The 23,962-nt window shown below is 33.6% G+C and overlaps 3 protein-coding genes across 3 annotated transcripts in view; 1 reads left to right on the top strand and 2 right to left on the bottom strand.

Moving 5' to 3' along the window:
• LOC134848893 (transmembrane protein 216-like) overlaps positions 1–23,962 on the top strand; it is a 354,893-nt gene that overhangs the window by 134,386 nt on the left and 196,545 nt on the right. The window lies entirely within an intron of this gene.
• On the bottom strand, positions 1,303–13,139 carry LOC134847778 (uncharacterized). Its single transcript, XM_063864995.1, has 7 exons — positions 12,846–13,139; positions 9,653–9,874; positions 6,865–7,614; positions 4,068–4,131; positions 3,109–3,159; positions 1,467–3,025; positions 1,303–1,391 (listed from the first exon to the last, which is right to left on the bottom strand). Exons 1-7 carry the CDS (start codon positions 12,927–12,929, stop codon positions 1,323–1,325), a joined length of 2,799 nt encoding a protein of 932 aa, XP_063721065.1. The 5' UTR covers positions 12,930–13,139; the 3' UTR covers positions 1,303–1,322.
• Positions 18,635–22,829, bottom strand: LOC134847940 (group XIIA secretory phospholipase A2-like). The gene is made up of 3 exons (XM_063865239.1): positions 22,570–22,829; positions 20,185–20,356; positions 18,635–19,775 (listed from the first exon to the last, which is right to left on the bottom strand). The coding sequence occupies exons 1-3, from the start codon at positions 22,622–22,624 to the stop codon at positions 19,550–19,552; spliced, it is 453 nt and encodes a 150-aa protein (XP_063721309.1). The 5' UTR covers positions 22,625–22,829; the 3' UTR covers positions 18,635–19,549.

Raw genomic sequence — 23,962 nt, 5'->3', positions numbered from 1 at the left:
AAACGACTGCGGCGGTCACTATTTTGTTCTATATGTTTGTTGAACAAATGACAATTCTCGGCCTACCGGCTTGTTGAAACAATTATTACTTGGGACTGTTTTCCTGACTGTTTTGTATTGGACTGTTTTGTATGGGACTGTTTTGTACAGACACAGTTTTTTCGATGTTTTTTATTCATAAAATCTTGATCTTTCATTTTAGCACAAATAAGTTTAAGTTTTATACCTCATTGCAATTGTATTCCTTATTTAGCGTTTAAAGTAAATTGTATCAGGTTTTCACAAATTTTGTGATAACTTATTTCACAAAAATTGTTTTCACAAAAACATACGACTTTATAGTTTCTTACATTTGATTTTGTCTTTGTTTTGTTGCCTTTATTATGAGAATTTGTCTTAATCTTGGAATGGTGTAGTAAAAACTTGTATAATGTCGACGTTGTGATCAATCTTGGAAATATACTTTGACAAAAAACTGGTTAAAAGAATCTTCAATTTTTTTGCCTGGAGGCGTAAAATAAAATCTACGCGTGCAATAGAACAAGCCCTAGATTAAGTAAGAGATTCAGATGATTAGAAATCTCATTAAACACAGGTTTTAACAGGCGATGTTGCGAAATTTTTTTATTAACAGTTGGTATTGAAATAAATAATAAAAAAATTATATGAATACATTTGAATAGTTCTTGAGTTCTATCAAATCAAACTCATTATTCAGTTAACCAGTTTTCTCTTAAGAAAATAAGACAACGGAATGATTCCAATGTTGCTCCTATAGATTTGAAGTTCTCTAAAGTTAAGATTCAGCAATCGTATAATCTGTGTTCTAGTCTTAATTACTTAAGCAAGATTTTGAGCATAACTGTCTAAAACATCGTCCAAACCGCTCAAATCTTGTTTGGAATTGGGCTGAAAACTTTGACTCGGGTTTGATTTATCGCTCAGACATGTCATGCAGCTTTTTAAAATAAAGTCTTCGAAGAAGGTCTTTTTGTGTGGTGTAAGACTGTTGGGGTCTTCTCAACAATGTCCCCCCTTTCAAGAAAGGGATGAAAATTGTTAAGTAGATTAAACTAGTCGAAATTTAGACCAATCAGAATGCAGCAAAACTAGATTTTCAGAATTTTCAAGAGAAAGCTCTAGTGCTAACTTCTTGTGTTTATTTCTACGGATGGATATATTGTTTATAACCCCTTAATATCAATATTTTTAGAATATTATTTGGGTATTGCATTGGGATAAAAAGTTTTATTAATCTAATCAATTGTAGTTAATTGTATAAAAGTAAAATAAAATGATTTTCTTTAGGAAAATTTTTTTATTTATCTTGTTAAGACGCTGATCTTTCGTCGTATCATTCGTTTCTCCTCAATTGTTTTCGCATTTTCCAGCTAAAACGACAAAATTTGAGTCTTTCAGAAAAGGAAATTTTTTAAAGCCCTTTGGTAAAATTATACATAACCAACCTGTAGTTTCAAGGTTTCCACCGTTAGCTTCGAACTCTCCGTTTCAAGAGAAATTTGATCAGTACTTTGAGAATTTTTCTCGTTTTTCGAAAAACTAACGTCATTTTTCAGTTCATTTTCCTGAACCGTTTCAATGTTGTCCATAGAGTTTCTTCTAGAATGTTCGACCGACTGGCTGAAAGATGCATCTCTAGTGTTCGTATTAGCCGAATTCTCAATTTCGTTTTCACTGCTTCTCGACTGTGGCAACATCGACTCACTGATATCATCGGTTGATTGAACAACAATTTCTTCTTGATGAATATTTTCTGCAACTCCATCTTCAAGTATATCTGTTGACTCAAAATTAGACGACTCGTTCGAATCTTCTTGAAGTGAAATTCCGGCTCTATAAAACTGTTCGGCTTCGTGGCTTTTCGCAATTTCGAACTTTTTTGGTTCAATGAGAGCATCCGCCAATCGTGACCGTTTCTTCCTATTTGAAACTCTGTGAACTTCAATGGCAGTTTTTCTCGTTGCTTTTGATATATTGTAAACATGGCATTTCTCAAACTCAACATTTTCTACAATTTCCGAAGAACCGAAATTGTTTTCGGATGGGGTTTTCGACGCCACTCTGCGAACTTCAATTGCAGCTTTTATCGTTGCTTTCGGTAGCTTGTGAACATCACATTTCTCAAACTCAACATTTTCTACAATTTCCGAAGAACCGAAATTGCTTTCGGATGAGGTTTTCGAGGCCACTCTGCGAACTTCAATTGCAGCTTTTATCGTTGCTTTCGGTAGCTTGTGAACATCACATTTCTCAAACTGAACATTTTCTACAATTTCCGAAGAACCAAAATTGTTTTCGGATGAGGTTTTCGACGCCACAACAATGCTCTGAGTTCTTGGCAAAATTTTAGATGGAGGATCGATCCAATTAGCTGTCTCAAAATCTATGCGCGTTCTTTCAGAAACTCTAGCTTCCAAAATGCCCTGCTGGTTCTCTAAGACAACTGAAGGGCTCACGTAACAAACTGCTTTCAAACTCCTATTTAACTCAGCCAATTTTGATTGGTCAAACGAAGGTGAGTTCAGTTCAAGTCTTCGGCATTTGTTTAACGTTTGATCACGGACCAATATGTCGTTTTCATGTCGTTTTGCTTTTTCGGGGGCATTCTTGGTCCAAAGTTTAACACTTTCAGCTGGTTGTTCCACATGAAAAAACTCTCCGCGAATCGAATCGACAAAAGGCTTGCACACTTCCCAGTCTTGAGTTTTTAGTCGAACTTTCTTCAACTTTTCGGAGCTCGGAATTCTTTGAATGACGTCGGAAGGTTTTAATAAAGCTTTCTCAAAGCTGGTTGGCTCTTTTACATCGCTAGCAGAAATCTGATGTAATATCTGAAGTCTCACGTTTGTAGTTTGATGTTCTGGAATTCCTGTTTCCAATTCGATTTGAGGATATTTAAAGCTTTCAGTTGTATCAAAAGTTATACATTCATTTGGCGATATTGTGATTTTTTCGAGATGAAATTTCTCAAGATCTGCAGGTGTACTGTTGCGTCTTGTTAACTCTAAATAGTTTGAAAATAGAACCAAAATTGTTTGCCGAAGAGAGTTTAAAATAAAATTTTTATACTATTTTTTTAAAACTTACCCAAGAACTTGAAGAGAAAATTAGGGTTGCTTTTTGTACGCTGAATTTTACCTGAAACAAAAAATAGTTTAATGATATAGAAAAAATTCGAACTTTTTGATAGCTTTAAATGAATAAAACATGATGAAAAATTTGGCTCATGAATGCGATTAAGCACACTTTTGATTTCAGATAGATAGTTTTTATGACGTTCGATCATTTGAGTTGACTCATATCATTATGCTTAACCATTTGACAGTAAAGTTCATTCAAAGACCTTTTAAGCTAATTGTTTCATTCAATTCACCACCTGATAAGAAAATTTTGAGGTGCTTAACATTAATTGATTTTTAGATTTGTGTAGTTGATGTTTTTTTGCAGATTATTTATGTAATTTTCTAAGAGTCTGCCGACTTTGAAGGTAACTTTATTGACTGTTTTGTCAATAAAAATAAAGATATTGACCGGTTCAATCCAAAATTTTGGATTTTTGGAGCTGGGAATAATTTTTTGTCAAAAATAACTAAGACTGAACATTAAAGTTTTTTTTCTAAGTGACCAATTTTATTCAAGTGACAAAAAATTTAAATAAACAAATAACTCTTTTTAATGAATGATATTAATTTTTGCTGAAATTTTTCTGAATTCACTGCAAGCATTATACAATTGAACAGCAAATCTAAATTGTAAGTCAACATTCAAAATATTAAATTCTAGTCGGCCGATTAAAATGGCATCCAAGCAACTCAACGAACTCTTACGAAATTAAGGAAACTTGTCCCTAAATCTTACATCGCTCGTTTAAGGTGGCAAATTTTTAAATTGGTCCAATGCTTAATGAAAAGATGGTAAGACAATAATGGTGTTAGCCTTTTTCACAAAATAAAAAATAAAGCTAAATTGCAAATAGAAGCTCAAAATCAAAATAGTTTTCACCAAAAACGTTAGCATGCGATTAAAATTTGTTGAAGCAAACTTACCACTGTATTTCTTCGTTGAACCCTCTGAGTCGTCGATTTTTTTTCCGTGGAATCCAAGCAATATCTAAGCACACGCAAAAACATCTTACATAGAATCATTATTTGAAATACTCGCTAAGGCACGCACATCAAAATTGCTCCCCAAAAAAGCTCAGATTTTGACAAGGTGATGATAATGGAACAACAAGAGCTATTTACATTCGCCCTGATACAAGCCTTTAAAGTGTTTTTATTAGAAAAACAATAAATCGTTTCTATGTTAATTCATTACACAATCAAAATTTCAAAAGAAGCATTCTTTTTACAAAAATATCACTTGTGAGATTGCCAAAACCTGAATCTAGTTGTCTTCATGCTTTTCAGTTTTGTTTAAGGTTGAATCGCAAACGATTGGAATCTTTTCAGAATTTTATAAACCAACTTGTTTTACTATTTAAGCCAGCCGTCTTCATTCGTATTCATTTGATTTTTTAACTGCTAAACAATATTTTTTCTTAAACAATAATTTTCTATCAATGTGGCAAAGTTTTGAAGCAGTCAGTCATTTTTCCTAGTAACATAACTTGTAGAAAATCAAAGAAAACTTTTGCGAACAATTGCGAAGTGTATAAAAGCTGCGATTTTGATTTAAGCTTTTTCATGGCAATTACATTATCTTTGAGCTTCTAAACAAAATCTTAAATGCTCGTCAAAATGTCACAAAGGTGTCACTCTGACCGTTTGATAAATTATCTCGGCAAAAGAAAGCCGAACAAAAAAACAGCAACGCTTAAAGATTGTCGTCAAAATTAGTTTATATACTGATGCTCTGAAACTATATTTGCTCAGAACGGTTTTTTAAAAATTTTACAGAGTCAAGTGTGTATAACAAAAAAAGCTAATGAGCTTAGTATATTACATTTATTTTTGGCATGATTGAACTTCAAAAAACATTTTCAAACGGAATGATTTTTAGGCTTCCTAATTTGAACTTTGTTTTGAGCTCATCTAAAGTAGTAAAAACAATTTAATGTGTCAAAAATGTTCCCAAGTTTTCTCAGATAGATTTGCACTAACTAATGCAACTGAAAACGCGTAAAGGACTTGGCTAATAGCCATCACCCTTTATGTTTTTTTGAATAATGAAAAATTAAACCAATATGTTTAAACACTTGGTACCGGTGATAAAAACTATAAGTACTGATTTGTTTGTATAGTTTTTTTTGGATAAATGCCCTAATTGTATGATAAAAACTACTTTGCGTCAACCCATTTGTTTGGGCAAAAATTCATCATGATAGACCTATAGTCCATAAAATCTGGCCTGGCTAAATCATAAATTTTTGTGCGTGGGCGTGTAAAATGAAGGAACAATGTGGAAAATTTCAACATTAAACTGAAAATAATTCAGAAGAGTGCCAGTGATTGTAGCATGATCTTCTCGCAAAGTTGGGAATTCCAGGCTCAGAGGTTTGTTCACCTTCGATGACTTGTTCTCACTCTTTTCAATGTATAAATTACAAGGTGTACTGTAGCACAGATTGACCACGCTTGTAAAAAAAACTAAAAAGCACGTTTCTGTAGAAAAAATTTTAGTTAGCAACTTTTTGTGTTATTTTATTGCTCAATTGTACACTAGAAATCAAAAGGTTTAGCCTGTTTATCTCAATTCTGGAATAATTTTAAGAAAAATTTTATTTTCGTTCGAACTATGACTTAAAGGGTCTTTAATAAGATAACTCATTCTACTTATTCTGATGATTTAACGAAATCGGTTGAATCATTTGATAGCTTGGCTCATAATAAAAAAAATTCTCAGCTTCTTTGGCACTACTCGTCTAGAGGTTGCAACTACGCCTGGTTCGGCTAATTTTTTAATTTTTTTTTCAATTTTCTTTCTTATTTCTTTCAAACAGGAAAAATTTCCTTAAAAACTATCGTCAGACTATTGTTTTTCTGTTTTTATTTTGTGTGAAAAGTTGCCATGTCATGAAATTTTCATGTGTTGTAAACTTTAGCTTTACTTCTAAAATTTCTTATTATACCTTTAAAGTGTAAGCATATTGAATTTGAGTTTTTTGGTGATTTCTTTTTTCGTTATATTTTTGCTCCGAGTTTTTCTCGGCTTCAATTGTTTCGGCTCTTGTTTTATCGGCTTTTTAATTTTGTGTCGTTTGTATTAAAAATTTTTAAATCCTGATGCGTATATCCGGGGGGGGGGGCGTAAAAACATAAATTTTCAGTTTTCAAGTTTTGCATGGCATCTTTTTTGTTTTTGACTCAGCGGGAGTTTGTATTACTTAAGTCGGCCCGATGTCATTCATTAAAGGATTGAACAACCTAGTTTTTTCAATCTTTTTCCTTCCATTTTTTTCTACCTGCTTGCAATACTTCTGCTTGTGAAGTACCGCAAGTATTTACTTGCACAGCAACTGACAATTCCTACTTTTTCTTGTTATGAAGCAAAATGAGGTCCCAGAAAAAATCAGAATTAGTCTAGTGAAATATCATATTGAAGCCTTTTTAGCCTTGAAACGATCATCATGCAAAACAAAAACAAATACAGCAATTATTTTACTCTTGTGATCAGTTGATTGTGATTATCGATATTAGCTGATTGATATTAAATGAGAAAATTATTTTAGTAACAATTATTAAAAATAAGATTAAGATTAACTTTTTCAACAGAAATAGCGGAGAAAAATAAAAGCAAGTTTTTTAATGGATCGCATTTCGCCAAATCACACCAACCATGGTGGATAACACTGAGCAGAAATTAAGCAAAAACTCAACTCCGGTTATAGATTAAAGTTCGTACCTTTGGCAAGCTTAAATGCACTGCTGGCGACGAAGATTTTTGACCTCCTTGCGTATTTCTTGCACAATGTTCTGCTCCTGTTTCTTCGTGAATCAGATGACTGTTTTCAATTGCACTTGACCTAGAAGCCTCACCAAAAATTTCTTCATCAAGTGAAAGCATTCTCAGGCAACGTGAACACAAAATCTGTTCTTGTTTTGGTTCATTTAAGCATTCGTTTCTGGTTCGGCCCTTGTATAAAAATGGTACAGCTAATTTTCCGCTATCTATGGTCATTAAGTTTGTGGTAGAAAAAATTGGCGCTAGTTTTGAAACTGAAAATTTTTCTCTTTTAGAATTTACTCTCGAAACTCTCTTGGCGCCGAAAAGCGATGGAATTACGCTCGTTTTGCGTCTAGAAGAATCACTTCGTTTTTCACTGTTAGGCGAATGCGATTCGTCCCGAGTTCTTTTCGGTATTGCTAATTCAGAAGTCTCGTTGGGTTCGAAATCTTGATCAATTGTTGTGTTTAGCAAGCTTTCATGCTCAGTGTCATTTTCTGTAACCGAAATTTCAAAATAATCATCCGGCGTTTTTTGTAACACAGTGCGCCCTCTAGCAGCCAAATTGAACACTGCTGCTCGTCGGTTCTGCGAAGTTGGTCGTTGCGATTCGTGAATTTTAGAAAAGTCTTTAATGTTTCGGACGTCATCTTTGGAGCTAAGGGAGTTCACACGTTGCAGCGAACTGATTTTTTTCTTGGAATTTAACTGAAACAAAGCATTCTTTTTTATTTCTGAAAATTATGCAAAACGTCTGAATAAGAAATTTGTTACCAGATTAAAAGGTTTTTGGTTTTTTTTCGTCATGCAAATAAACGGACACATCTTAGTGTAGAGCCTACTTTGGATAACTTTAGATTCTTTTTGGTTTCAAAATTTAATTTGTAATCATCTGGCGCGATTGATCTGATTTAAAAAATGAATTTTTTATCCGCGTTAGAAAATTTAGTCATCAAAAAAAATAATTTGCACTACCTGTTCCCTGATCATTCGGGCCTGCCGAAACATTATTCGGCTGCCCCTTTTAGATGCCCCCTTAATTAGCCAAAATAAAGGGGGCACCTAAGTTAAGCGGGACGCCCTCTTTTTAGGGATTCGACCCCCTAGCCACTCAAATAGTCCCCCTTTGGTAAAAACCCTAAGTTGGTGCGCATTCCTCTCACCAAAAATGCGTGGATTAAAATTTTTTATCAAATTAAAAAGTCATGCCTACGCCATCTTTAACGACCATCATAAACTTGTACTTTTCGCTAAAAACTAGACGCCAAAGTTTAATTATTATATATAATTTACATATTTCTCGTTTTGAAGTCACTTGGCTTTTCAAAAAATTTGAATAAGTTAATTACTAAAACACTTGAGAACATAGGTCGTTAAATAGGAGGACCGTTTTTCTCGATTGGTAGTATAATCGATTTGTACGAGGACTTTTTGAGTATGTCTGAAGTATATGGCAAACAATTTTCATGGGCGGTTCATGTTTTTATGGCCATTGTTGGTGGAAACAGTACTGTTGGCGCCTCCCAGTCGAAAGATCGATGGTTTGAGACGCGCAACCATCCAAGCTCGTCGCGCAAGCTTGAAACAATTTACGCTGTCTATAAAACCGAAAAGGGTGGCGTCCGTCATGCTGAAGGGACCGAAAGCTTGAAATTTGTTTTGGCTTATTTTCAGCCATTCAGAATTGAGTATTCAAAAAATCTCAGAGAAATCGCAAAAATCTCAAAGCAAGCAAATAAAACCAGGCCATTAGCGTTAATAGTTTTAGGATACCAATTTATGAAAAATACAAGAATAAAAAACTAAATTTATTATACTTGCTTCTGTTATAACTGCATCTAGTTTATTTATTATATTATCATTTTCTGTTAATTTTGACTTCGATTTTGTGAGAAAGGCCTTTAGCCAATAGGAACGGGTACCAATTTTGATTAGTTTTTTCCAGCATGCGGTCCCTCCAGCATGAGAACCCTCCCCACCGAAAAGTTTTTCAATGCAGGTCTGAATAATGATCACAACATAGAAAAAACTAAATTAATTTGAAAATAAATGTATTTTTAAGACTACTCAGAACACTGTGATACTTGCACAGCAGCCGGGTATCCTTGTTTTTTTCTCTTTTTTTTTCTAATTTCTTTTTGTTTCCACGCAACATCACGTGACCCGAATAATCATCGGAATGGATTGAGTGGTATATCATGTAAAAGCCGTTTCAGTCGTGATTTGAACGTTATTAAGTTTCCAAAAATTTTCCCAAAGTTTCAGTCCAATTTCGAGCGAGTAAAGCGATCGAGTAAAGTTCGTTATACATAATTTTGGCTATTTAGGCTACAAAACCTGATTTATTTAAAAAAAAAAATCATTTTTGGAAATAATAGTAAGCGATTACTCGGCCATAAAAATTTGAATTCAAATTTAAAATTTTAGTGCAAAAAATAAGGAAACATTTTTGAAGATTTTTGTTTGAAAACATTTTTTTTCGTTTTTTTTTGTTTTTTTTTTGTTATTTTTTCGTGAAGAAAGTTGTTGTTTTTTATGCCTAATTCGCTAATTTTTCACGAATTTGTATAGTTCTATAATACCACCACTAGACAAAAAAACGCCGCTAAATTGAGTGTTTAGTGTTTTACGTAGTGTTTTACGAATCTAGTCGGAACATTCTGCGCTACTTGCACGCCAACCGGCTATCCTTGTTTTATTTTGTAAATATTTAATGAAAATACTGAAAGTTATAAACTTAATTAACCTTGGAGCTGAAATGCATTTCCTTTTTTCTCGTTTGTTCTGTCAGCTGCATAAGATTATCCACCACTACATCTCGCTCTTCACTTTCAGTCGAGGCAATAGATGTCCTCTTACGTAATCTGTTCTGTTCACTCGCAACCACTCGCTTCAACTTAGTCGTCAGTATCTCCGTGAACACTTCAGGGTAGAGGGCAATCAGGTCCACAGGGTACCACTTGGATCGCTAAAATAATCACTTTATCGCCTTTAGAATAATTTTAGGGTCGGATAGCTAAAAATGAAGATAGTATCGAAGGGGGACCCTTTGGGTCGGCACGGGGTCGAACCTTCGAGGGTCGAATCCGTTGTGTGACGAGCTCAGGAGTTTTTGAAATTCACGACTGGTGAGGGGCTATGAAAACTTTTTTTTGATAGAGCGAGGGGTGCTTCTGATTTGTCGTTTTAAAGGAAAAAGACGCAGAATGATTCGACCACTGTGAATGGTTATAAATTATTTAACAAACTGAATGATTTTTTCCATTCTTAATTTTTTTCAGGTGAGCTGTGATGCTGATAGATTTCACAACCTAAAATTTAGAGTTAAGTTTCTAAAAAAAAATTTGTCCACTTTTTTTTCAAATTCGATCAAATTGCTTTTCTGATTGCTCCCGGAAACTATAAAGACCCTGTTTCAACGAATTTTCTGCGCTGCTGGCATATAAAAAAAACAGGTCAAAATGCTGCTTTTAATTTTTTTTGGCAAATGTTGACCATAAATTGCATTTTTTTGGCGCGCGTTCCTCTTCAAAATTGTTACCCCCTCCTCCTCACACCCCCAAATCCTCCCCTGTATTTGTCCCTATTTTCTTAGACGATGAAATATTTTTCAACCGCCAACCATGCTGTTTAGGTGATAGTCTAACGGGACAAAAATCCATGTTGCCATCAGATTACCGAACTCCAGGAAGATAAAACGTCTCTCGTCCCATTTTAAGTATGCTCCTGTGCGATAATTCTAGAAGATTTTGCCACCATCAAAAGCTTTTCCTGTTTATTGTTCCGAGTATCGAAAAAACTTCATATTTTAGTTTGACTGAAATTTTTGTAACCATGAAAAATAAATCATTGCACTGCGCTCAAAGTTCAGAAGAAGTTCGTTACGGGAGTTTGTGATAAAAATGCAAGCAAAAGTTCGGTTCCGAGCTTAGTCTTGTCAATACAATACAATTAGTTCTCAGAATTCGCCTGCGTTTTGGAGTGTTCGATGTTGTTGTTCCGACTTTCGAAGAAAACGCAATATCCATGCTTGGGGTTGTTTTTTTTTCAGTAAATTTTCGGCAAACGAAATAATACTTCATAAAAAAAAATTGTCCTATTGAAGATATTGACTAAATAAATTCAAATTTTAAAAAAGTATTCTACCTACAATCATTTTATGCAAAGTTTAAAATTGCCAATTTGTCCATGTTCTGGACTAATTTATGCGCGCTTTGGAGAATTTATTCATCTTGCTGAGAACGTAACTCAAATTATTTAAGCGTGGAAAATTATCCCGCTCAACAAAATTGTTCCAAATTGAATTGAGGCTAGCTCATCGGTCGCACTAGTTTCATACGAATCAAGTCTGCACACTTGATCTTTGATATTGTTCAAAATTTATGAATTTTCAATTTTTTCTTTTTCCAAAGATTTACTCGATATTGATTAAGGGGCAGTCGGAACACTCAGGGCTTTGGCCTGATAAACGAGCTGTCTTATTTTATCTTTATCTGCTCTGCCATAAAGCTCTGTCATGGAATGCAGTCTTTGTACATGCAAAATTGAATAAAAAATCTTAATGAATCTTTTTTTAAATAAAATAAAGCAAAGTAAAAATTGAAGTAAAAGGAGCAGTAATAACATGAAAAAAGTATATGTAATAAAATAAAGCACGTTTTTTTAACTTCGAGATTTTTTTGTTAAATTCATCTCCCATACACGCCATACAAAGTACATATTGATAGATTTCGCTCCTAGTAAAAAATCAATTATGGCAAATAAGCTTTCTTCAACCAATTTGGAACGATTTATAAGACGGATTAAACCTCCGCTTACTCGTTAATGGCGCAAACTAAATGTCCCAAATTAGCCAAAATGGCAATTTTTAATCCCCCATAACTTTAAAAAAAAATGATCACAGGTGAAATAAAATTAAATTTAAGCTCAGTACAACAATATCTTTTGAATCATATAAAAAAGTCGTTAAAAATGGATAGTTAAAATGTCGAATTTTGTCTGAGCAAAAAAAACCACCCCGAGCACAAACGTTCTTTTACTTTCGTTGTGAAAATCGGAACAGTAAAAATCCAAACTATTCAAAGTTTCCTAAATTTTAAAATGATTTTCTTGTAGCCCACAGATATGTGGTTCGGCTTGAAGTCCAGTTCTCTCGCTGTTAGGCAACTATCTTTTGAGCCAAATTAAATCACCGTTAGTCCATTATTATCACAAGATGCTATTATTAAGATGCCATTATTATTATATATCGCGCGGTAATCCTGCCAAATTTGCAAAATCGGCAGTTTTCAAACCTACTTAATTTCAAAAAAAAGCTAAACTTTAAAAGACTTTTAAAAAATTTAGCTCAGGACACTGAATCATCCCAAAGGGAACAAAAAATTTGTCAAAAAAGCCAGTTACAGAAAAAATCAAAGAATGACTGAAGAAAGAAATCTCACCGAGAACAATTTTTCCATCACTTTCTTCGGAACATTAAAGTAAAAAACAGCAAAAAAAAACTTTTTTTAACGATGGTTATCGGCGATGATCACCATGGGCTGCTCTAGAATTTTCTCAAGGGGAATTTGAAAAAATATGAAAAGTTTTCTCGAACTTTTTTTTAGCTCTCCGACATCACCATGAAGGCCCTATCTTGGCCAAACTTTCTGCACCGCAAGTGATTTCTGAAGCCTGACTTTTTTACGCGTTTATTGGAAAATGTTGACCAAAAAATTGCGTTTTTTCGGCGCCCCCCCCCCCTCAAAATTAGTATATTTTAGCGCCAAAGGCGTCTTTAGAAAAGGGGAGCCCCCCTGATGTCCGCGACTGCCTTTAATTATTAACCGGCACAAAAAAATTGGTCTCTGTTGTGTCATAACTTTCAATTTTTGAAATAATTGCAGTGTTATGTTTTCAAATACAGAATTGACCTGAATTTAAAAGCTAAGAACACTTACTACATAATAGCGAGGGTAGTCCGGGTCATCATCGTACAAGAAACCATCCTGGTCCTTTTTCATACGTTTTAGCCCCGATGTCATTTTCAAAATCACAAGATCCACAAAAGTAAAGCTAATAATTAAAGATTAGATAAAAGCCATTTTCTAATCAAAATCTATCTTTGATTAAAAATTAGCTGCCATTGTAACAAGTCTCTTCGAAGATATTAAAAAAATGTGTAGAAAAACAACACATCAGTCTAGTAATTTTCATAATTATTAAGCTGTCTGTGAAAAGAAAAAATTAAGAAAGCTAGAAGGCTGATTAAAAGGCCAGCATCTACAATACAACTGAATGAAAAGTTATTGCTTCTATGGTTTTTCTGTAGCTTTGGATCTGAAAGCTTTGATTTTGCACTTAAACACAATTGAATAACGAAGCGAGTCTCGAAAATTTACCAATATGATAAGTAGTAAACAATACACATTAGAAATTGGTAAAATCGTAAAACCGCATTCATCTGACTTAAAACCAAACTTTTTTGGTAGCTGTTTACGTTTATGCCAACATTTTTCAAAATTAGAGAAATTTAGATAAACACTTCGGTCTTAGTTTCTGTTCCTTGTGAATCATTGCCCTTTTTTTTAGGACACGACAAAATTTTGTATCCATGAAAAATTACATAACAATCTGAAATTTTCAAAAAAATATATAAACAAGGATAGCCGGATACTGTGCAAGTGGAACAGTATGTTCCGACCATAGTCTTTAAAAAGTACTACAAAGTTTTTTCAACTTACTGTGGTTTTTTTTCGGCGCGGTTGGATAAAAGGAACTGAACAAAAGACTGGAGATTAGGTATATTCGACAGTCATAGTGTAATAAGCAAATCGAAAAACCTTTTTTTATTCAAAAGTTGCTGGAAAAATGAAGAAAAAATCAAAAAATTTTTTTTAAAAGTTATGCAGCTTTTTAATTTTTGAAAAATTGATCCCAAAAAGGCGTTAAAATACTTTAAGTAAACTACTAACGTTACTCAAGTAAACCTAGGTTTTTACGTTTTAAATTAAGCTATTGTAAGCTTTAAACGGTTAAAATAAGACTGCTCGTTCGCTTTGTTCGCTCGAGCTCGAAAACAAAGCGAGCGAACAAAAAATTGGACGAGAAAAAGAAGACAAAAAACTCAAAAAAATTCAAACCGGTTTTTCTCGACACTAAAAAAGTTTTAGGAATTTTTGAATGTGGTTTAAATCACGACTGAAAGGGCTGTAATATGATATATCACTCAACCCAGTCCGATGATTATTGGTGGTACCTGATTTTGCATGGAAAACAAAAAGAAAAAAATTTGAAAGTGGAATCCTTCATACGCGAAAGACCACATGTGCGAAAATAAAAATCAGCCAATCAGATTTCATTAATCTAAAACTTGAAAAGTAAGTAAACATTTCCAGGGACTGAATATTGATATTGGGCGAATATAAAAACGGCAGAAATATGCAAAGTTTTCAAATTGACACTGACCATCGCCGAATTGGAACAAACTTTAAATTTCGAGGGTTTCTTTATGAAAAAAGCAAAATATTGCTTCATTTAATTCATTTTAATTGAATAGTTATTGTTTCTTTTTAAGAACTGACTTTCGGCTAATTTTGTTTTCGGTCCATCACCCACGAATTTTTTCGCCTATTCGGCCCTTCGCGCAGTAGAATAGCCCTCAAACTAAAACAGACCCGAATAAAAATTCCTCCCCGTTTTCAATGGTCGGAACAAAAATGTATTTTTTCCTGGTTGCAATTGCCTGTGTTTAAAGGAAGCATAAAAGATTTTCGACGTAACGAGATGAACAGCTAGCTCGTATTTTAGTCGTTTCTTTGCAAATAAATTGTTCTCAAGGCTGATACTTTTTAACAACATGCACTGAGGGTAACTCTACGAATGGTTATCAAACCCAAACTTATCTTGGGGTTGAAGATTTAGTCGGCGAGCATTTTTCAATTTAATGAGAGCAATGCAGATTATAAAAATAAGTTTGTTCAAAATATCAAAATATGTTGAACAACAGTTCTTCAGTTAATTTTTAACGTCTTTTTTGCTCAAAAAGTTACAGTCCATATACACTTCAGAAATGGGTGACGTTTCGTTCACGCATGAACATACACCGTTATGGGCGTTTTTGAAGGCAGAGCAACCTCCAAACTTCGTTAGCAAAGACATCCCATCATAAACTCCGCTCAAACAATCCCTAAACTCTTGTTCACATTTTTCGAACGTCTGTTCACATGATGAGTAACAGATGTCGTGTTTGTTACAACACTCGGTTGCACTGTTTGAAGCCAGAAAGTCTACGATATCGATAGCGACTTCACTCCAACTGCTGGCACCACATCCATTCGATTTCTGTGACCTCTCGCAACCTCTAATGGGAACGCTTTTCAGCCCATCAGCACAAAATCTGCAGTCTTCTAAAAAAAAACAAGCAAGATTTTCTATTTGAACAGACATTAAGTTTCAAAACTTTCTGGTTACTGTTTTTGTTTTAGTTGAAATTTACTGCAAATTCAAAACACCATACAGGTTTAGTCATTAAGGCTGGCTTCAACAAATTAGGTTCAGATCATTTTCAACGCATAACGGAAAGCCGCCGTTGAGCTCCTGGTAAAACATATACAGTATGTTGTTTTTTTCTGAATTTTATTTTTACTGGGTCGAAAAAGGTGCCACGATGCCCCCTGTCAAGTTAGCAGCTAGGATATTGTGGGTCTTAAAATTATGGTTAAAGGGAAAACGATGAAAATGAACTTACCATCTCGCTTAACCTGCTCTTCGATTCCATTTATAGTCTCATTGAATCCCATTGGAAAACTTTTAGAAGATTTTGGGCATAAAATTAGATAAATAGAGGATATAGCGAAGGTGAAAAGAAAAATCGATGGCATATCGCCAACATACTACATTAATTTTGCCTGGCATTTCATTTCAAATTGGAAACTTGTGTTTTATACGCTGGTTCATACATAAGAAAGCGTAAACAAAGGGAATAAACTAGTTTTGAGACTCAACAGTAGAAAAAGTGGTGTTTTATATATAGTTTCATTTTTAGGTCTATTTTTATATTGACCGATATCAACTTACTTGGTCTCGTAAATACAGATGTACACCATTCAAAACACTTCAAAATTATTAACCAAGTAGATGATGAAAATGTAGTTTAGTCAGGAACTATACCATAATTATCTTTATCGAAATAAAAAATTAGCATTTTTGTAATGGAAAAACTAGCAACACGAGTGGAAGACTGCCAATTGCAATAAACCGGGCACTCACTTTGGGTTTTGAATGTATCGATGTAACGGGTATATTTCGACTTTATCGACCAAAAAAATGCGCTCAATTTGAGTCCACCCAAGCTTAAAAAAAAGTATAGACCATGTCGACCGACTTTGTCAGACAAAAGCTTCTGATGGCTGCATTGAAACTCCAAATTCAAAATCTCGCTGTCGACAAAAAATGAATTTTTTTGATATTGTACATAATTAAAACCATGAATTAGTTTTAAGCCCGCTTTTGCTCCTTCATCTCTTCCTACAATATGCTTTTAAGATTTGGTTTCTTCTTTGGATAATTTTTTGCGAGTTTTCATGACAGCTTGAATCATAAAAAATCATAAAATCAATTGATTTCCGACACAAAAAAAAAGTTTACCATATATGACACTTTCATTGAAAAAAACTGCTGCCTAAGTGATCATCATTGAATCTACAGATCCAGTGTCACGTGTCTATGAGCTGAAAAATTTGTTCATAGTTTTATCTACTTAGTTGAGAACAATGTATAACTGCCCTTTTTCTGGAAACACATAATTTTTTAAAAATTATACGCAGGAAAAAACGAGAAAAAAAACCTTCTAAGTAATTCGACCTAAGTATGATTAGGCTGTTGAAAATTGTGTGGGGTTTCAACTTCAAAACGGGCTTCATCTTTTACAAAACTGATTGTTTGAATGGTAATCAGAAAAAAAAATCATGCCAGCATATAAAACTTTATATTGCTAGTCGGCTTTTTTATCCTTATTAAAAGTTGCGAAAAGTGATCTGTTGGACACCAAATGAAAATTTTTTCCAACTAAAGTGCGTTTCAAATAAACTGCTATTTCACCAAAGTTAGTCATTTCATAACTGTTGATCCGTTTGACTTCAAAGTTGAAGAGAATCTGCAAAATTGACAGTTTTAAAATAAACACTACATTGGTTAGATCAGCGTGATAAAAAATACCCGCATTTTTCAAAGTTTTTCACATTTTCAAGCTTAAATCGTTTCACTAAAAAAATTTTCGTACATTTTTGAATACAGCGAACTGGTTTTTACAATGGGAGAAGAAAAATTTGTTATTTGTTTATTTGCAATTTATCAAAGCCCAAATGAAGTCCGAAGGAGGTTCATGCAAGACGGGGCGACATGTCACTGTACGGGGGGTGTTTTAAGGTGGCTAAGAACCAGAATTATAAATCGGCGAAGCCCCAATACCTTGGTCACCCCAGAGACCGGATCTTAACCTCCTCGATTTTCGGTTGGAGGTCACTTGGAGATAATCGTACCTCGTGCTAACCCACAAAGTGTTCAGGAGCTCATTCAAACAGTCGAAGATGCTAGCAGTACGATAACCGTCCAGAATTGTGTGGGTTCATCAAAAAATATTCAGAAAATTTAAAGTCTGTGTAGCGCGAAATGGCGCAAATTTCCAATTAATTTTATAAACAGTTTCAGCAGTTATCAAAAATTTTGTCTGTTGTCTCTCAATTTCAGAAAATTAGTCTATTTACTTTCTCTCAAAAAAATATAGTTTTTTTTCAAAAAAAATAATTAATTTGAAACAACTTGTAGTTTTGCTTTCATATTTACTAAGTATTGCTTGCATTTACTTAAATAACGGCTTCAAATTTACGTGAGTCTATCTAAAGTTGTTTATGATTAGTAGAAACAAAAACAATTCTATGCTGTGAAAATGGTACAAAAACTATCGAACAAGTTTGTATTTAAAGAAGAAAATAATCATAGGTTTAGAAACTTTGTAGCTCGGTTCCTTTTACGCAATCCGAGATACCATACAAAATTTTTAGTTGGCGGGAGGGGGTCTCGAATAAATTTCAAGCTACGATTCGAGTATCTTCTCATTGTTACTTTCTCTATTGTTATTTTCTTTTCATTATCTGCGATTTGATTTGATTTTTGACCGAAGACAGCTCGTAAATCACAGGCGAAGCTCCTGATTTTCGACTGCGGTTTAAGGCGGGTTTAAAAGCTTTTTGATTGAAAAATTTTGATTGAAAAGTTTTTTTCAGTCTTTCTTTAGTTTATAACCGCTTCACGCCAATGTAAACTACACAAGGATGTATTTAGCGTCTTTTATCTCAATATTACGACCAAATGATTTGCCTCAATTCCATTTGAAACGCATTAACCCGCCGCTTGTTATAGGAACGAATTATATCGAGCGTTAATTATCTCAAGTTGGCCAAATTATCAATTTTCAACTCCCCGAATTTTACAAAATTTTTTGAAAAGTGATCTCAAGACATCGGCACATTTCAGATGGCTTGAAAAAAAAAACATCAAAAATGCTTTGTTAAAAAGTCAAAAGATGACAGAACAAAAAAAAACAAGACTCGTAAATATTCTGCACTTTCTTCGAAGTCGGAACAAACAGAAGCTCGGTCCAAAATTTCATTCATCTAAAAACACTCTCTTGCAATTTCTTAAGCAGCCATTTGAAATTGAGCTGCAGAAACTCAGGTTTTAAAACATGTCATAAGAAAAAGTATTTTCTTGATTTCTTTCATTTAATTCATCTTGACTATGATAAAAACAAATATAACCATTAACTATAACTATACAAATTTCGGCAATTTGAGACGCATTGGTGAAATGTGAAGATATCCATATTTTTGCTTCTCTAATAAAATCAAGGCAAAACTAGATCTTTATTTGCAGGTTTTTTATCTTCTCGTGCCATCATTTTTAAAATTGTCTCCGGTTTTCTCCTCTTTACCTGTTCAGTTCAATTCTACGCTAATGACTTAGGCATGATGGATCTCCTTAACCATCATCCTTTTTTCAAAAGGGAGAAATTCGTCAATAAATTCAAATTACATATTTAACCGTTGGATTAGTTCATTATAGGGAAGGCAACCCCTTTCTATATCAAACGGAGGGGGTAAATAAAGAGACCTGGAATGACTGACTTTGAATAAATGACATTTATGACACAAACAGACTATTGGAACAGAACAAATTCCACACAAATCAATCAATGAAGCCTTAAAGAGTCAAGGAAGTGTTAATAAGTTGAAATCATAATAATCCATATTGAGTTGCACCACATTCCTTTATTTAGTTTCCTAGTTACATAGAATAAAACCGGATTATTGAACATCAGATGCTTAACCCATGTTGTATATCACTCTAAATAAGAAGCAATTGCCAGAAAATCACAAACAAAAAATCTGGTTTTTTTTACTTCTGGCTCCTACTCCATCTAATTAAAGCGAATCTCTCAACAAGTCGTCCAAAAAACGAAGCCTTATCCATACAAATTAGTAATCGAATGGCTACGCAACAACAATCTACTATATAATAAAACCTTTGAACCTATTAAAGCCTTCTGCAACAGGGTTGTACTTGTCAAAGAGATCCGATAAAGCTCTTGGTAATTTCATTTAGCTCATTTCATTGAATCATCAGAATCAAAAGGACACGGCGCCTCCACCATGGTATCTGTTGAGTTCACAGGCACACATTGGCATACATTTCCATGTGTTCGTTTGTAGCTGGAACAACCGCCTATTTCTGTGAAGAATGCCAGAATGTGGTACAGTTCCAGAGGCTCCAGACACTCTCTGAACTCGTCTTCACAAGCTTCGAATGATTTCCCACACACCTCGTAGCATCTGTTGGAGGAACAATCAAGCAAACTTATAATTGATTTATGTAGTTAAATATATACATAAATATCTACTTAATCAAAGTTAATTTAAAAGATTAGTTCTTCTTTCTTTCATAGCGAAGTGCTGTTGTACAGTTAAACTCCGAAGTTTTTCTCATTCATTTATATTGACAACAAAATGAGTTTGGCAGTTTGGAAAGGAACTTCGATTTTTTTGTCACTTGAGTTTTTGAAGCGGGCTTTTCGTGTTCAGATAAAAAGATGGATTTTTTAGAATTTGGCACAAAAAAACGTGGGGAATTCAACATATATTTAAGCGTGAAAAAATGGACTTCGCTTTTTCAATAATCGACAAAAAATGTCTGCCACTTATCACTATTTGTCTAGCATAGTATGTAAAAGAGTTTCCCCACCTGTCATGTTCATTACAGCACTCTTCTGCGGCTTCATTGACTAGAGCGTCCAGTATTTTCAGGGCAGTGTCACTCCACGTACTGGCTCCACACCCGTTGGTTGGATTCTGGTTGTAGCAGTCTTTGATTTGTACACTTCTTTCACCTTCTTTGCAAAAGTTGCAATCTTCAGCTGAAAAAGACAAAAATCTTCAGCTGAAAAAAAAAACAATAATATTCAGCTGAAAAAAAAATTAAAATCTTTAGCTGAAAAATGTAAAAATCTGCAGCTGCAAAAAAACTAGAATTCTTCAGCTAAAAAAGATAAAAAATTTTAGCTAAAAAAACAATAATCTTCAGCTGAAAAAGACAAAAATTTCAGCTGAAAAAGACAAAAACTTTCAGCTAAAAAAACCTTCAGCTGAAAAGGGAAAAACTTTAGCTAAAAAACCTCCAGCTGAAAAAAAAAACAAGAATATTTAGCTAAAAAAGACAAAAACCGGCCGAGTTAATGTTAGTTAAGTTTCAAAGGCACCAAGTATGCAAAAAATTATACCAAAACAAGATAAAACTCATGCTAGTGCAAAATAATGCGTTGCAGTGAAATAATTTAATGAGCTCAAATTGGGCAGGTGTCCTTTGACTTTTATTAACTTTTAAAGCTTTTTTGAAATAAAATTGGAGGAGTCTTGCGAGCTGCATATTTGAAATTGGAAGATAATTTGTGAGCAAAGCAAAATGGCATTCTTAGATTACAGCCCCCAAATAACAGAAATATATATATTTTTTCACGTATACTTACATGGAATGAAGCGAGCAATTATGCCTGGATTTTCAAAAAATCTTTGCTTGAATCCGGTTACGACGATTTTTTTTTGAACTGAAAAAATTTAATTTCAAAAAATTCTGATTGCTATCGGCCTATGTAGGAGACGTCTCTCAAAATTTCGAAAGATCTCCTGATGATCTCCCAAATTGATGCTTCATCATAGTATAAATAAATCCATCTTTTATTGTAACATACCGATTTGAAAACAAATTATTATGTTTTTTTTCTGTTTTGTCGGCTAAATTGCCCCATCGAAACTTTTTTGTGCTTTAAGCAATATTCAATGTTGTTGCGGGTATTTTAAATTTTTTTCTGTAATTTAACAATCCGTGACTGAGAAAGTGTTGTTTGAACTGAAAGGAAAAACAAGATTTACGCCCCATTTTTTCAGAAAAACACAAAAAGAGAAAAATTTTAGAACTCCGATACTTAATAGCTCAAAAGTTTTTTTGACAACTTTTATGTTCAGCTCAACGGGAGTTTATCAAAGTTTGCCAAACATCGTTTGAGACAAATTTTGAAACAAAATTGACTGTGAATTCAGCTTTTAATTATAGTCAGACTATATCATTTGTCAATTAGTGATTTCATCCAACTGTATATAAGATTCATAGACAAACGAAAAACGACAGTAAAATGTATAGAAAAGGTTTAAAAAATGACCCCAACCCTCACACTCTTATAACTCCTTTTATGTATTTATATATTATAGGATAGGGACAAAACCATATATCTAAAGTTGTTTTAAAGCACAGTTTCACTAAATGTTCCGATCATAAATAATAAGGAATAACTTTGTCTTTGGGTGTGTTTTAATTCTTTTTTAACGCTCTAATTCGAAACAATTTTCTGTAAAAAATCAAAAAAGTTGTTGAAAACTTTTTCTGATGCGGTATTTTTAAAAATTATTTGTTATTCATTATTCATAGAAAAATTTTGTCGATTATTTCTATTTCATGAAAACTGTACGCGTTTGTTTACTTTTCTCTTAAAAACACACACGAAAAAACAAATATTTGATTTGAAAAAAATATTCATATAACTTGTGATGAAAATGGGCGGAAAATTCTATGCTATTTGCAGAGCAACTAACTGTTATTGTTTAAAATTTGTAAATGATAATAGTTTAAAGGATAGATTCGCTTTCTTAAAATGGCAAAACGTTGCGAAAAACTGTTATTGATTCTCGAAAATGTACTTCGGGAAAGTGATCCACAAGTGGACTTTTTGCAAAAAAACGCGGTTTCTCCGCGGCATGGTAGTACGCTAAACTGTTGCAAACCATGTTGCAGAAAATACTTCAATCATTGCTATTATTGGGAAACTGCAAATTAGCAAAAAAAGAGGGAAAAAACTTAAATAGGTGATTTAGTTACTTCAAGAGAACTGGAGTTTCTTTATCAATCTTGAAAATGACCTTATGACGGTAAGTAAGAATCATTTTGTAGAGGGTTTACCCAACTGCTCAGCTAATAATCCAAATACAAATAAATGCCCCAAAAATCGTTTCCCATTACTACTAAAGTAGGAAGGTTGATAAAAAATCCAAGAAGTAGAATCCTACGGCTAAAATTTACCTGAAACTAATGACGCCCAGACCATCAACACCAATCCCAGTAGAATCCATCGCATTATAAATTAGAAACAACCATCCAAATTGAAATGCCACTCTCAATCTTTTTTGTTAGTTTAGAGCAATAGTGTTATAAAGTAACTAAAACAAGTCGGCCCTTTTAATAGCAATGTTCAATGTGTTTTGAAGACTCTCAACAGGATAATTTTAGTTTTGGAAGCAAATTGAAATATTGTTGAAGGCATTTTTCCAACTGAATGAAAAAGCGCATATGTGACTGACTAAACAATGCAACACTTGCGATTATCAATAAAATTCGATCATTTTAACGCTTCATTGATCTTTCTTTCAATGAAAGAAAAGTCACTGATCTACTTTCCAAAGCTGCCTCTTGGAAGATCAAACTAGAATTTATTGTTCCGAATTTTGAAGAAAGTAGAGAATATATATGCTCGGTGTGGTTTTTTTTATTCAGACCAAATCTCAAAAATATTTCCATCGGAGGATCGCTCCTAGGGTTTTTGTGGTCCCAGAAGGGTCGCGTTCACCACTAGACTATCCTCCCTTACTGATTGCTTAAGAAGTCAGCTACCAATCAATTAGGACTGCTCGTCTTAGGGCGAAGCCCTGAATATTTTGACTGCATTATAATTTCTACGGACTAATTTAAGATAGAAGAAACGATGGAATTAAAAAAAAACTTTCCAGACAATTTTTTTGATGTTTTTTTAAATCATCCACCGACTCGCTATATGAAATAAAAAGTGATGTCTTTTGCATAAAGCAAAGTAATATATAGACGAAATAGCATGCCTCAATCCGTTTTAATCCGTTTCTGAACGATTTATAATACGGTTTAAATCTCCGCTTACGCCTTACCAGCACAAAATACATCGCGCATTAATTATTCCAAATTTGCTACTGGCAATCTTTGAAAAACCGCGCGTTAATTATCAAGTTTGGTCATCTTTAAACCCCCATTTATGAAAAAGTATGGAATAAAGGGAGAAAAAAATTTTAAATCTTGAACTCAGGGTAATTACCTTTCACCAAAGTAAAAATCGAAATTTGTCTAGAAAAAAAACCATCTCGAGCACAAATACTTCATCACCCTCTTCGAAAGTTGAAACAAAAATGTATAGAACATAAGTTGTGAAATTATATAAGAAAAATTTCACAGTCTTTATTTGTTTATCGAAATATTTCGCAGAATGAAAACATTGGATTCTTTCGATAAGCGGGAAAACTGGTCAAATAGGTTTACATTTTATACCACTAACTTTTTCCTTACGCTTAGTGAAAACGATAAAAAAAATATTAACTTACTCAAACTACTGTTTTGGATCATCTTGTGAAAAGTTAGATTCTCTGTTGAAATCATATCAAAAAAAATGTTG

Source organism: Symsagittifera roscoffensis, chromosome 6 (assembly GCF_963678635.1).
Source record: "Symsagittifera roscoffensis chromosome 6, txSymRosc1.1, whole genome shotgun sequence".
Taxonomy (NCBI): Eukaryota; Metazoa; Xenacoelomorpha; order Acoela; family Convolutidae; genus Symsagittifera; species Symsagittifera roscoffensis.
Note: the sequence above shows the minus strand (reverse complement) of the source record. Positions and strands in the feature narration are given on the sequence as shown.